The following is a 14,526-nucleotide window of genomic DNA, read 5'->3' as shown; positions in this document are numbered from 1 at the left end:
CAGGAAGGGAAGAAAACAGATAAATAGACATTACTCCAGTTTACACAAGCAAGAAGAAATCAAATTAATAGACATTACTCCAGTTTACACAAGCAAGAAATAAATCAAATTAATAGACATTACTCCAGTTTACACAAGCAAGAAAGAAAACAGATCAATAGACATTACTCCAGTTTACACAAGCAAGAAAGAAAACAGATCAATAGACATTACTCCAGTTTACACAAGCAAGAAAGAAAACAGATCAATAGACATTACTCCAGTTTACACAAGCAAGAAAGAAAACAGATCAATAGACATTACTCCAATTTAAGCAAGAAGGTAAGAACACAGATAAATAGACATTAATCAAGTTTAAGTAACTAATGAAGTAAACAGATCAATACTGCAACTAAAGAAAAATTTAAGAAAACAGATAGATATACATTAATCCAGTTTAAGTAACTAATGCGGAAAAAAGATCAATACTTCAGCTTAAGCAGGAAGGGAAGAAAACAGATAAATAGACATTAATCCAGTTTAAGCAAGCAAGAAAGAATTCAGATCAATAGACATTTGAAGCAAGCAAGGAAACAAAACATCAAAAGACATTACTCCAGTTTATGTAAGCAAGGAAGACAAGAGGATCAAAAGTTTAGATCAATTCAGTCGGTTACCTGGCAACCAATACATTTGGTAAACTGAATTTCAGATGTGGGAAATAGAGTTCTGAAATATAAAAAATAACGTTTGCAAGGGCTACGTTCCTAACTTTACCGAAGAAATAATTAAAATGAGACAAGTAATATTAGGTAATCCATTCATTTACTAACTAGACTATTTAAAGGGAGAGGACATAAAGTGAATGTTTTACGAACAACATTTATCTCTATACGACAAACAAGAGGACATATACAAAGCTGAAACAATCACAAAGACCAAAAGAATGAACAGTACTAAAGTATGTGCTTGTGAAATACGTGGGATATGATTAATTTTGTAACAGTTGGGAACTTGATGCATTGGTTCGACATTCGGCTCGGGCAAGATAGGTATGTGAGAAAGCTTGCAAGTAGTTTCTCGTGGGTCGGTGGTTATTCCCTGGGTCTTCCTCTGCCAAATATACTGGCTGCTCTGTATAGACTATCATGTGCTGAAAAATGGTGGTAAACCCCACAAAACCAAGCCCTGATTCGTTTTTACTTAATCTACACTGCCTTACCTCATTGGTAGTATTGACATCTTTATAAGCTCCCGTCCCAGGAATTTGTCCGAGCATACTCATCTGAGGTCTGGAAGAAAAAGAAGACCTGTAAAGTATGATACCTGAGAAAATATCTCATTAGGACCCTAATTTCCCTAGACATTGCAGTTGTAAGTAGGCAAAACGCACTATGATTTTTTTATGCATGTACACATAAATTGTGAAATTCGGGTTCTATTTGTAATTTAACACTCTAAATGACCTACTCATACAGAATGCAGAAAAGAACTGGAATTATATGGATTGACGATGATCCTTCATTTCATCAGAAATTAAACAGCACCTGCCCTTAACACATAGAAGGTTATTTTATTCTTTTTATCAATTTAGAAACAAATTGCGTTAAAAATTACCTTCCGGTATTATAATTTTAAATAAGCATGATCTGGAGTCAAATTAAATATTACACTTACAGAGATATCGTGTAGAGATTATAATTTAATGTGGGACAAATGCGAACATTTATTTATTTAATTAGTAAGAAAGATGGAAGCACAACCAAATGCGAAAATAAATACTTGCCCAAAATTTGGTTACACTGGAACTCTCAAATGTATGAAATATATTTTTTAATGTTCATAATTGGACATATCTGGTTTCAAATCGAATAAACGTGTTCTTATCTTTTGAGAAATTGGAAGTATTTTGAAATATTATTGCTGTTTGAATACTACGTGGGCCATTCTTTATACTAGATGGGCCTTTCTGAATATTACATGGGCCTTTTTGAATAATGCATGAGTCTTTTGAAAGAGGCAATAAGCAATATTGACTTAAATGATCATATCACAAAAAAAGTCGCACGTAGATACATTTTAGTGTATATGGGAGTCGAGGAGGTGGAACGCACTTCTGACCGAAGATGACATTCAGAAACAATGTCCGACAAATGCGACGTTGATTCAAGATGAATACTTAACACAATATAACTAAGAGGACTCTAGAGGTGCCCGTTATTTCACACGAATACAGCAAAAATGTGTTTATAAATGGTCATTCTTTAACACAAATAACATGAAAAGGCGTGTAAAGATGGCTGTTTTCTTCCTGGAAGAACGTGCAGAATTGAGCTCAAAATGTACAGCTTACTTTTGAGTGTGTCGGAGGACGAAGTAGAGGGACAGTACAACTCCTGTCAATAATCCCAGGGCAATGTCCAGTACCACGACGGCCACAAACGTTCCTAACCACACTATCTGAAAGAGATAGATAAACAGCTCCAAAATAAACATCAGTTAATTCATAAATGGTTTTGGAGCAGGTCATGAAACTGACGACGGATTTTAAAGGGCGTGTGTGTCACGAAATGAATCAATAGCAACAACAACAAAAAGAACAAAATAAAATAATCTTTAATATATTTATTTCAAGCAATCAAAGTTCTCTGTGTCATTTGAATAAATATAACCATGTTAATAAGTTTAACAAGACGCCATATTGGACTGTTAAAAAGCTGAGGATTTATTGCATGAAATTCAGTTCAAAAAGATGTACAGAGAAGAAAAGGACACGAACATAATGAAAAAAAATGAGTATCTAAATATAATATTTGTTCTTTCTTTTTTACGATATTTTTATGACCACCATCTAAAATGTTTCATTAAGATTCACCTATTATGACGCAGAAAAGGAAATAGATATTGATCTAAAATAATCCCACTGACATAAGACACCCTCGTTCTGCTTTTCTCCGGAAGTCAGCGACGGATTGTTTAAACTAAATGATAAAATGACCGGGTTGGAAGTGTGGATTAGCAAGCATGAACGCATGATCATTATGTCTCCGTCCTTTAGCCTAGTGTTGCTGATTTTGACAATATTTCCTTTTCAATATGTTTATTTAACTTTGCTTGTACACGTTATTCTTTTTCAAAGATTCACCACCACCACCACCCGTATGCTGATATCACGACGTATGTGAAGTAGGGTTATAATGGGATATAGAGTTGTGAAGATGTATATAAAGGGCAGGAAGTACACAGTTATTCCTATTCCTATTTTATTTTCAGTCTGCAGAAGTATTTGCTGTTGCGTTTAGATTTAATTTTATATAAATCGTTTATGGAAAGTATTTACTGGAATTACAAAGTGCTCATATGACTGGACTAAATCACTATTCTGGGATTATTGGGAATTCATTCAAAGACATCTTTGGTTATATCATTGTCATACAGCAAGATTGTTGACGTGTCATTACATTCAAGGCTACTGGTACCTTTGCACATTCAAGACATGGAATTCATTCGGAACGTTCTATTCTTTTGGCCTTGTGATATTACTTTTAGGATTTTTTTTTGATTTATTCACAATACTGTAAGTTCTTAAAAGTTTAATTTTATAACTTAGAGAATGACACTAATTATCGAATTTTATTAAACTTGTTGGTTCGGCTTTTTTCTGTTTGACCATACAGTTGTAACGATAGTTTTAACTGAATTACGGCAGAAGGAAATTGTACAAGATAAATGATAGAAAAAGTTGATGAAATAACCAATTCCTGTAGTGAATCTTAACTATTTACTCCATGGCTTAACACTGAAATATATGTAGCTTGTTGCTGTTTTCAGTAATAATAATAATAATAATATAACGGTGCATTTACGGCCGTTTAAATAATATTCGTCTAATTCTGATGTGCAATTAAAGATTATCTTGTTTGATGTTTATTGGTCGTGCACCATCTGAACTTACAATTAGGTCGCAAATAAATTGTCAGCGATATATGTGTACATGTATAAGAAATGAGAAACATATATTAGCAATATCAGTCCATAGGAAAATAAAGGTCAGCTCTAAAAATTTACTCTTTACGGGAATAACTTCACAAGAGCTTCGCGTGATGGAAAAAAAAACCACGAGAAGCATAATTGGCACAAGGATATTTAATATAATTTGAATGATTAATATACTTGTCATTTTTTTGTTTATAGCTATAAGAAATAAAAATAAAATCTTACTTCTTGCTTAGTAATTCGGATTTAGGACTTTGTATATATCTTTCTTTTATTAAATGTAAGTTTTGGAAAAGTTTTGCATTTTTCCAACCATTTATTTGAAAAACTGTTTAAGAATCATTAGCGATTTATTTTAGAAGCGCTCAAGTGACAAATTTAAGACATCTAAAAATAGTTTATATAAGCCAAACAGTGGGGAACCGTCTCCTCCGTTTCAGTGGGACATGTGTCGGTCCTAAATATGTCACACTTAGTTGATCCATAACATTATTTCGAACACAGTTTGAAAAGAGAGAGGGGGTATTTTTGTTCGGTGTTTATCGGCATATTAACACGTGAAATGATATATAGTACTGAGCTAAAGGAAGTAAATTGTCTTGCCCAGAGACACACCACAGCAGCCGGGCTGTAACGAACAGAATACGGGGCCCCGAGTGGCCGAGTGGTCTAAAGCGCTCTTCGTTACGGATCACTGCCATCTCACCTCTGTCTGCGGCGGTTCGAGTCAAAGATTCAGCCAATGTGGGCATGTGAGAAAGCTTGCCAGTAGCTTCTCGTGGGTCGGTGGTTCTTTCCGGGGTTTTCCGGGTTCTTCCTCCACCATTAATACTGGCCGCCATGTATAGCCTATCGTGCTGAAAAATGGCGTTAAACCTCACAACAACAACAACAACAACGAACAGAATACCAACCTGGGGTCATTGGCATCTTTGATAGCGAGTCCAAAACGCTAGTTACTGAGCCGCTGCAGCTCACAAAATATACATACATACATACATACATACATTCATACATACATACATACATACATACATACATACATACATACATACATACATACATACATATTTATGTTATGCGTAGTAATACTAGCTTTTGTAATAGTCATTTAGTTAATGACATTTTTAATGCTAATATCCTATGATAGCAGTCTGTACTTTTAAGATGAGTCATGTATAACCTGTATATTGTTTAACTCATAAGCTTCAAGGTTGAGATGTACTGTAATACCAGTAAACATCACCTAATCCAACATTGAAAAGAGTTCTTGTGCATGCAGATCGTGATTTTGTTCCAAAATGACCTCTTTCCAGACTAGTTTATGTAAACCACGTGACCCTTGCTTATTGATTGAGTATTTCAAAATGCCAGATTATTCGTTCAAAGCCCCGTATTTCATTTGCTTTCTATTGCGTATTGTCTAAGTACATAAAAAAACTATTACGCGGAATCAGACATTCTTAATAGTACTCTTGATCTTGGAAGAATTACAAAGAGAGCACTGATTCATTTATTTAATTTTAATCATTCATTGGAACTGTAGTGCTCTAACATTCCTTTAAAGACATTTGGATTAAAAGCCGTATGGATTTACTGTGAATTCATTAAAATACATTTGGATTAATAATTGTATTGGAAGTACTGCGAATTCATTTAAACATAGTTTGGTGTTATAACAGTGACACATCAGTACAGAAGTGATATCATTCGGAATACCTTTGGAGCTTATTCAGATTACTCGGAACTATTGGAATTGATAGAACTCTTAGGATTTTAGAATTCGTTAATCATACTGTTAGTTATTTTTTAATTCTTTCACTCTGTATTTTAGGGAAATAAATTATATTTCACAATTATACAAATCTTATTGGTCTGCTCTTACTTGTTATGTAGTTTAATACCATAGATTCGTAACAATATATATATGTGACGAATAACAATCCTTTCAAGTGCACTGGATCCAGCAAGGGATCATAATATATGTCAGGGATTGATTAGATACATTCAATAAACTGACAACGAACAGTCCGAAACTAGTATCTAACTAGCCTGAGCGCTTTCGACTCTTTAATGAGTATTTTTCAAAGGCAAATACAAAACAGACTAGACAAACAAATAAAACAGAAAAACGGTTATGTTTGCGAAACTTTACATGGCTGTTTCTACAAAAATTAATTATTCGCATTGTTCGTTGTCTGTTTATTGAAAATATATATATATAAATATATATATATATATATATATATATATATATATATATATATATATATATATATATATATATATATATATATATATATATATATATATATATATATATATATATATATATATATATATATATATATATATATATATATATTAGGAAGCTGCAATGTTGGAGGTGGTATATCGACGTGTCGAAAACATGAAAAACGAATTTTTTTTTTTATAAGTGGTTGTCATAACAAGTGTTAAAAACTTAAATTTTAAATAATAAAAAATAATACATTAGATTTAATTATTCTGAATGTGTGCATATGAAGAGACAATACCCCTCCTGGAACGTTCGGAAAGAAGGTAAACTTTACCCACCCCCTTAAAGATATTTATCAGATATTTCGTAAAATGATATTAAAATATCAAAGTGAAAGAAAATGGCTTTTAGGAAATATATCTGACCATGTATTTTTTTTCTTTTTTTCTCTCTCTCTCTCTCTCAATTGTATTGTCGTAGAGTGGACTGAAAATAAATCGAAGCGAAACGACGGCTTTTACCTTCAAAATATATAATGACAAGGATGTCTATGTGTTTTAATAGATAATTAGGAAATATTTCCCTCGTGAAATCAAAACAGTTTGTATTATCAGGAGAGGCAATATATTCCTTATATCTACTCAAAAACGTATATATCCTCTATTTGCCATACAAAAATACGTACAGACAGACAGAAGAAGCGTATCATTTAATCTCCTGACATTAAAGCGAAAAGTGGTATTTTTTGTGTGTATCTATATCCAAGGATTGCCCCATTTTGTAAATTTGTATTGGTCCCAAATTCCGATAGGCTGCTATGAAAACAAATAAATAAATAAATATGATTAAATATTGATGGAAATATAAGTCATTATGCCAACATATCTGGATTGAGATCACCAGAACAATAAATTAATTTCCATTTAATGGCGAGACACAGACAGTCAAGGGGGGGGGGGGGCATATGGGTCTGATTGGGGATACATTCTCAGAATCTGTGAGATGATTTCTTATAAAATGTATGAGATATGTTACAAACAATGTCCGATATCTTACATATTTTGAAAGCAAATATCGTAAAGCTTATATTTAAAGTATACAGGATATCTCTTAAAGCCAGCTTATATAATTTAGTATATATCTTATGCAGTACATATTGTCTTATTTACTCTATGAGAAATATGGATTTTTAAATAAACCGTAATTTTGTTTGCCATAAAGTTCAAACTGGAGAAAAAAAATATAATTTTTTAAAATAAAATTCTAATGTTTAGGCGGAGAATAAGTCATCTCAACTGTTATGTCGCCATAATAAACGCCTGATGATTTATAATCTACACATGAGGTCATTTTGCGAAACAAGGTAAATGCACATGTAATTTGGCTATTGTGGTATTTCTGAGGGTTTTATTCCGATTATTGGCGGGAAGGCTTGAGTATGTTCGTATTGATGAGGTGGTGTAGAACGCGAGTATAAGTGTGTGTGATTTGGATTTTTTACGTAGCTTTAACACTTTGTTTTAGTCATATCGCTACGATTTCTACAGTGTGACTGTTTATAGTGATATCTAGCACTGGGGCATCATACCGCAAACATAAAGCTTGATTCCCACCCAGTCACATTATCACGACACCAGGACGACCAGTCCTAACACTAACCTCTTAATACTGAATGCCTACTGCGGGTGACTCCATGTGCATAATTTCACTGTACGAAATTGCAGCATTCCAATATCAAACATTATCTAAATTAGAAAGAAAGTATGGCAGAGATAAAGATATAACTCAGAATGTACATTCTACGTACATAAAACTGCAAACAGAATAATGCCAATTAGAATATATATCGTATATCAATATAAAACATACACATTTAATTATAACAATAATTTTCCCCAATGACGCATTTGGTTATGTATTCATCGCATATCCTAAATTTTGTGTCTGCTGCTTTCTTATCTTCCTTTGGTGTTATTACTTACAAAGTCTTTCCTACAAAGGATCCACAGCCTTTTAAGCTCGCTGAGTTGCTGGAACATCCCCTTGACGGTCACTATCACGATACTGGCCAGGATACACTGTATAAGGAGAGAAAAAATACTGTCATGGTACTGGCCAGAATACACCGTATAACGAAATAAAAAGTACTGTCATGATACTGGGCAGGATACACTGCATAACGGAAGTGAAAGTACTATCATGGCCAGGATACATTGCGTGACGAGAGAAAACATAATATTTCGGTACTTGCCAGGATACACAGAGTAACGTGAGTGAAATTACTATCACGATACTGGCTAGGAAATGAATTTTTTTTATAGCACATACCCGTTCTTAAACATCTAACTTCAGAGCTAAACGCACGACATTGCAGAACATTATGAGATGCATTATGAATTTACAATGACACCACAGAAATCGCAAAGTGCTCTTTCTCACGATCGAGTTAGACGGTTTCTCCGTATGAAGCTTCACTGGACTACTTACACTATTTATCTGATGTTGTCATACCAGGACTTGATTATGGTTTATGACTACGTTCAAATATTTTTAATATTTCGAATCAAGAGAGGCAGGACCCATGATAATACATTTTTATCATTTAACGGTTGTTTCTTAAGGAATAATCACTGCAAACGGAACAATGGTCTCCATGAAACTAAGAAAGGAACATAAATGAGTCACTGATTTAGTAAATTAACGAATTTTGTGATGTGCAAAACAATTCCAGGATGGAACCGGAAAGAAGACGGCACCGTCTGGGTAAGTAATAAAGGAGGAAAGCGATTGTCCACAAATCTAATGGGGAGAGGGAAGCACGGAACATGTTAACCGCTGTATACATACTTTGTTAGAATAATGAATACAAATTGGAAAACCCCAATCAATGTATTTAATTTTCATGACTTTCAATAAATTATTCAATTTATGACATAATATTTAGGTGAAAGCCGGGTACAGAGAAATGGGGAACACAATAGAATGTGGACTTTTCTGGAAATACTGACCTCGGGAAGGGACTCGAACAGGGGTCCGATGTATAGCACTACGATCAGCACAATGAATGAAGAAACCAAACTGACCACCTGAAATAAAAGTCCAGAGTTACACATATAAGCATATATAGTAAGCTGAACAGGAAGCGATCTATATACACTTCCATTTAAATTCTCTTTGCTTTCTTTATGTTCGAAAAGTCTTGAATCAGAGATGACTTTACGTTAATCATTACTGGAATCCTTTTATTTTAAGTTTATACAAATTTTGTTTGCTTTTTACCGTCTAAAAATGCTATATCATTTATTCATTATTTATTGAAAATATACAATCAGTATTAGATCGGTCGATCAACAGAAACTGTATACGTAATCAAACTATAGTTAGTTTTCACTAACGAATTGTATTGTACACACTAGTGGCAACTTTTGTCCACAAGTGCTTGACGCGAGCTTGATGATGAAAGAAAAAAAAAACACAATAATCTGAAGGGGGGAAAAATCACACAGAGTGACAAAAATACCGTAGATTAACCCCATGAACCGTACTAACATAGGACCCTCTATATCATACTATATAAGAGAGAAGGAACGGAACTTCCAGATACTTCGTTCCATCCATAACCCTCGATTTCCTTCTGCTATTTCCGTCTTTAAAGGCAGACGACCATTCGCAATGGCTTGTTTTTCTCCTGAGATATTTTTCTATTCATCAAGCCATCAATGACTTTTCTGTGTTGTACCAAACTAAAGTTATGGGGTCGGAAATTTACGATTTTCGCGAATGTTTACTGCTGAGACGTGTCCGAGCTCATGTGACAATACATATAACCTTTTGAGCCAATCATATTTCGGCGTTAACGTGTGTGCCGCATAGTTTACCTATTTTGAAAATAGAGTCGCTTGTATACGATGTATGTGCAGTGAGAAGAAGACAATGTCTAATTCTTCCATGGAACATGATTCCTAAAGTTGGATTGAGTTAATGGTAAGTAAAAACTTATTTTTTAATCTACCACTGTTATGTAATTAAAGAAGGGGTGTATCGTAGTGTCGCAAACATGGTACATGTAGCTCTTTTCACCGGTTGTCACGTGTGCTCGAACTTGTCCCAAAGAGATAAATTTCGCGAAAATCGCACGTTTCGGAGCGCGTAACTTCAGTTTGGTACAACGCAGAAAAGTTAGTAATGGCTTGATGAATAGAAAAATATCTCAGGAGTAAAACAAGCCATAGAGTATGGTCGTGTGCCTTTAAAGATGGAAATAACAAGGAAATCGAGGGTCATGGGTGGAACTAGGTATTGGGAAGTTACGTACCTACTCTCTTGTATAGTATGATAGAGAGGGTTCTATGTCAAAACGGGCCATGGGGGTAATCTAAGGTATTTTTTGTCACTCTGTATGATTTTGTTTCCTTCAGATTATTGTTTGTTTTCTCAACATCAAGCTCGCGTCGAGCACCTGTGCTTTTGTCGAACGACAACAAAATAAGAAATTTCATTAAGTATTTCAACACTTCTTTCGTTGCAAAGTTGTTATAAAGAAATATATAACTTGCATACAAGTGTTACAGTTGTGTGACACATTTTATCTCGATCCAGTATGCTCTACATGAAGATTCGCTAGTCGAGACTGTTATTTTAAAGATAACTTTCAGATTGGTATTAAGAAGGGGTGAACGATACTCAAAAATTGCAATATGCCAAACCCATAGTACGATACGTATTGCAGTGCTGTAACACTAAATGAAAACAATAAAATAATCACTATAACATTTACTACTTGACACATAATATTTATATTGTAAGTCTTCAAAGGGTAGTCAAATGAACATATCAAATTAACACAAGGATGAAACAAATCTACAAACACTGATAGCAGTAAAATTATCAGCAAATAAAAATATCACTGCTATTTCTAGTCTGTCTTTTTTTTTTTATAAAAAAATTAATTTTCACATGAGCATTATTTCAAACCTCTGCACGCTTTTGAACTACCTTGTCTAATTTTGTTTAGCAAGACGCTAAATAAGTCATTGCTTATTTTTCTTGAAGAAAATGAACATATTGACAAAGTCTGAACTCAAAGCAGCCCTCTGTGCGGTAACAGTCTCTCCTGCTGTACTAAAGACTCTCTCAGAGGGCACGAAAGTTGTAAGTATGCATAGTCTTTATCTAGATACTTGTGCAAGGAGTGGAAACTTGTGCTGCTGGGCTTTCCACCATTTCAAAGGATTCTCATCCAACATTAATACGGAACAAGTCAGCTTCAAGCTTCACTCGGTCAAGTCAGGATTGAGTACTGTTCTTGTAGTGTCATTACGAACAAGACATACATATTTGAGGTAAGTAAAGTTTATAATAATAAAAAAAATTAAAACTGGAAACATCTCCTGGTCTCGACTTGCCCTCCCCTACCCCGCCTTAAACTTTGCCTGAACAATGGTCATGTGCATCGCGTTTTACATTCTCTTACAGTCTCGTGCTACGCGTGCATCTACGAGTAAAAAAAAATATGGTTCTCGACTTAAATTGGAAATATTGTGAGGAATACACGGATTTGAAGGTTGAAAGCAAGACCATGAAAAATCGTATTGCGATATGCATTGCCAGAACAGCAGGCCGCAACTTACCTGTATATTTCAGCAAAACTAATACTATGTACTGAATCGCCTAATAACTTTACTATCTCATATAATGCAATCGTAACGATTACAAATGGAACATGCACCTCATTTTTCAATACAGTATGCACCAAAGTATACACATTGTCATAGGAGAAATATTGCGGAAAGGCAACATTTTTAGAGTAAATGTGGCTAAATAATAATATTTTAAAAACATTATTGTCCTGCGATTCTTTTTGATACCTAATTTCATTACCCCGAGCACATATCTATATTCAGCAAAACGTGCAGTCATGAAGAATATATTACTTCAGTCAGGTTTGTAAAATGAGTTGTGAACTTCATTCAACAACAATAATTGCAGTATAGTAGTCACACACATACACACACCTGAGTCTTGCCGCCTGCAGAGTCCTGTACGAGACTCCGAGAGAGGGAAGCTGCACAGCAATAGCACGAGAAGAATGAGCCGACAAAGTTACAGATTCCATTTGCAACTAGCTCCTGGTAAAAGAAAAGAGACTGGGTATCATTTTGTGAGGGATGATTTGGACGCACCTGAGTTTGACCACCGGCACTCTCCTGGAGCAGGGTCTCAGACGGTGCTCCTGCGGTAGCCAGGCAAGAGAAGAGTGCCCCCACCAGATTACACACCCCTATGGATACCAGCTCCTATAAAACGAATATGACCCCAGGAAAAAGACAACATTAGCCATAAGATATCTCTAGGAACAAATATGTTAATAACTGTTATCAAATAAGCCAGAAATGCACCTTTGCTTATCATCTACATATGATATAGATCTAGTGATTGCCTATAAAATACATACGATATAGATCTAGTGATTGTCTATAAAATACATACGATATAGATCTAGTGATTACCTATAAAATACATACGATATAGATCTAGTGATTGCCTATCAAATACATACGATATAGATCTAGTGACTGCATATCAAATACATACGATATAGATCTAATGATTGCATATCACATACATACGATATGGATCTACTCATTGCATATCACATCCATATGATCTGGACCTACTCATTGCATATCACATGAATACGATATGGACCTACTCATTGCATATCGCATGCATACGATATGGATCTACTCATTGCATATCGCATACATACGATATGGATCTACTCACTGCATATCACATGCATACGATATGGATCTACTCACTGCATATCACATACATACGATATGGATCTACTCACTGCATATCACATACATACGATATGGATCTACTCACTGCATATCACATACATACGATATGGATCTACTCACTGCATATCACATACATACGATATGGATCTACTCACTGCATATCACATACATACGATATGGATCTACTCACTGCATATCACATACATACGATATGGATCTACTCACTGCATATCACATACATACGATATGGATCTACTCACTGCATATCACATACATACGATATGGATCTACTCACTGCATATCACATACATACGATATGGATCTACTCACTGCATATCACATACATACGATATGGATCTACTCACTGCATATCACATACATACGATATGGATCTACTCACTGCATATCACATACATACGATATGGATCTACTCATTGTATATCACATACATACGATATGGATCTACTCACTGCATATCACATACATACGATATGGATCTACTCACTGCATATCACATACATACGATATGGATCTACTCATTGCATATCACATACATACGATATGGATCTACTCATTGTATATCACATACATATGATATCGATCTAATGATTACATAGGTTCTTGATCTGACCAACGTAATCTTTAAACAAAAAAAAATCGCAAATTAACCGCGGATTACATTATTAATTCGTAAAGTTTGCTTAGCTTATTATCAAGCAGGCTCGTGTTTAATGTACTTCTGTTTTCAACTGAAAAGTTCGGTGAAATCAGTGCTGGAAAGGCATTTTTGGTGTAAACGAAACTGCTTATAAGGATACAATTTTCAAAGAATGTTCAAGAGTTTTACCTCCAGATTCAGCGATAATGAATAATACATGTTTAATTTTATACTGGAACTCCGACATCAATCTTCATACGTAAAAAAAAAAAAATAATGCCACGTCTGCACTATGGAACTAGAAGACTGCTCTGTACCAGCGGGTTTGTCTTGTTTGAATGGAACTAATGAAACGTAAAACCAGTAGACCAGTTGTATACCCTTTTTAAGGAATTACGTAAGATATGTTCAGTTATGAATTTGAATAGAGAGTCGTTCTGTATATCTTCAAATCAGGAATGCTGTGTACAGCGTACCTGGTTGGGGTTTATCCTGTAGTTGTGTTTGTCCGCTAGAATCTTGGCCATGGAGTAAGAGATCGTGTAGGCCACAATGCCTATGACCATACCATCCCCAAGCACCTCTGAGATGTACCGCAAGTGTAACACGCTGGGGCTTGGTAAACTGCAATAGACAAGAACTATTGTTAGCAAGTTGGAAACGCCATGGTTAGGTAAACTATACAAATCAGGGAAAACTGTTAGCGAGTGAGATAATTTGGGCCTCAGAAATCTACACTAGAGATGAGACAGTGTTGGCATAATGACTTCCCCGTCCCAAACCAACCGCGTAACCAACCTAGAACAAGTGAGACACCCATGACAAGGAAGCTTACGCTAGTTACGTGA

General features: G+C 34.8%; 1 protein-coding gene across 1 annotated transcript in view; it reads right to left on the bottom strand.

Moving 5' to 3' along the window:
• Positions 1–14,526, bottom strand: part of LOC149774329 (prestin-like) — a 38,475-nt gene that overhangs the window by 7,680 nt on the left and 16,269 nt on the right. Inside the window, exons 7-12 of the mRNA XM_089945422.1 lie at positions 14,155–14,302; positions 12,229–12,342; positions 9,223–9,300; positions 8,197–8,292; positions 2,333–2,439; positions 1,202–1,271 (exon numbers count right to left, since the gene is read on the bottom strand). Coding sequence (XP_089801548.1) covers positions 1,202–1,271; positions 2,333–2,439; positions 8,197–8,292; positions 9,223–9,300; positions 12,229–12,342; positions 14,155–14,302 — 613 coding nt within the window. The remainder of the gene's footprint in view (positions 1–1,201; positions 1,272–2,332; positions 2,440–8,196; positions 8,293–9,222; positions 9,301–12,228; positions 12,343–14,154; positions 14,303–14,526) is intronic.

Source organism: Sinohyriopsis cumingii, unplaced genomic scaffold (genome assembly GCF_028554795.1).
Source record: "Sinohyriopsis cumingii isolate HCF-2022 unplaced genomic scaffold, ASM2855479v2 utg000349l, whole genome shotgun sequence".
NCBI lineage: Eukaryota > Metazoa > Mollusca > Bivalvia > Unionida > Unionidae > Sinohyriopsis > Sinohyriopsis cumingii.
The sequence above is the reverse complement of the archived record's forward strand: the minus strand, read 5'-3'. Positions and strand labels throughout refer to the sequence as shown.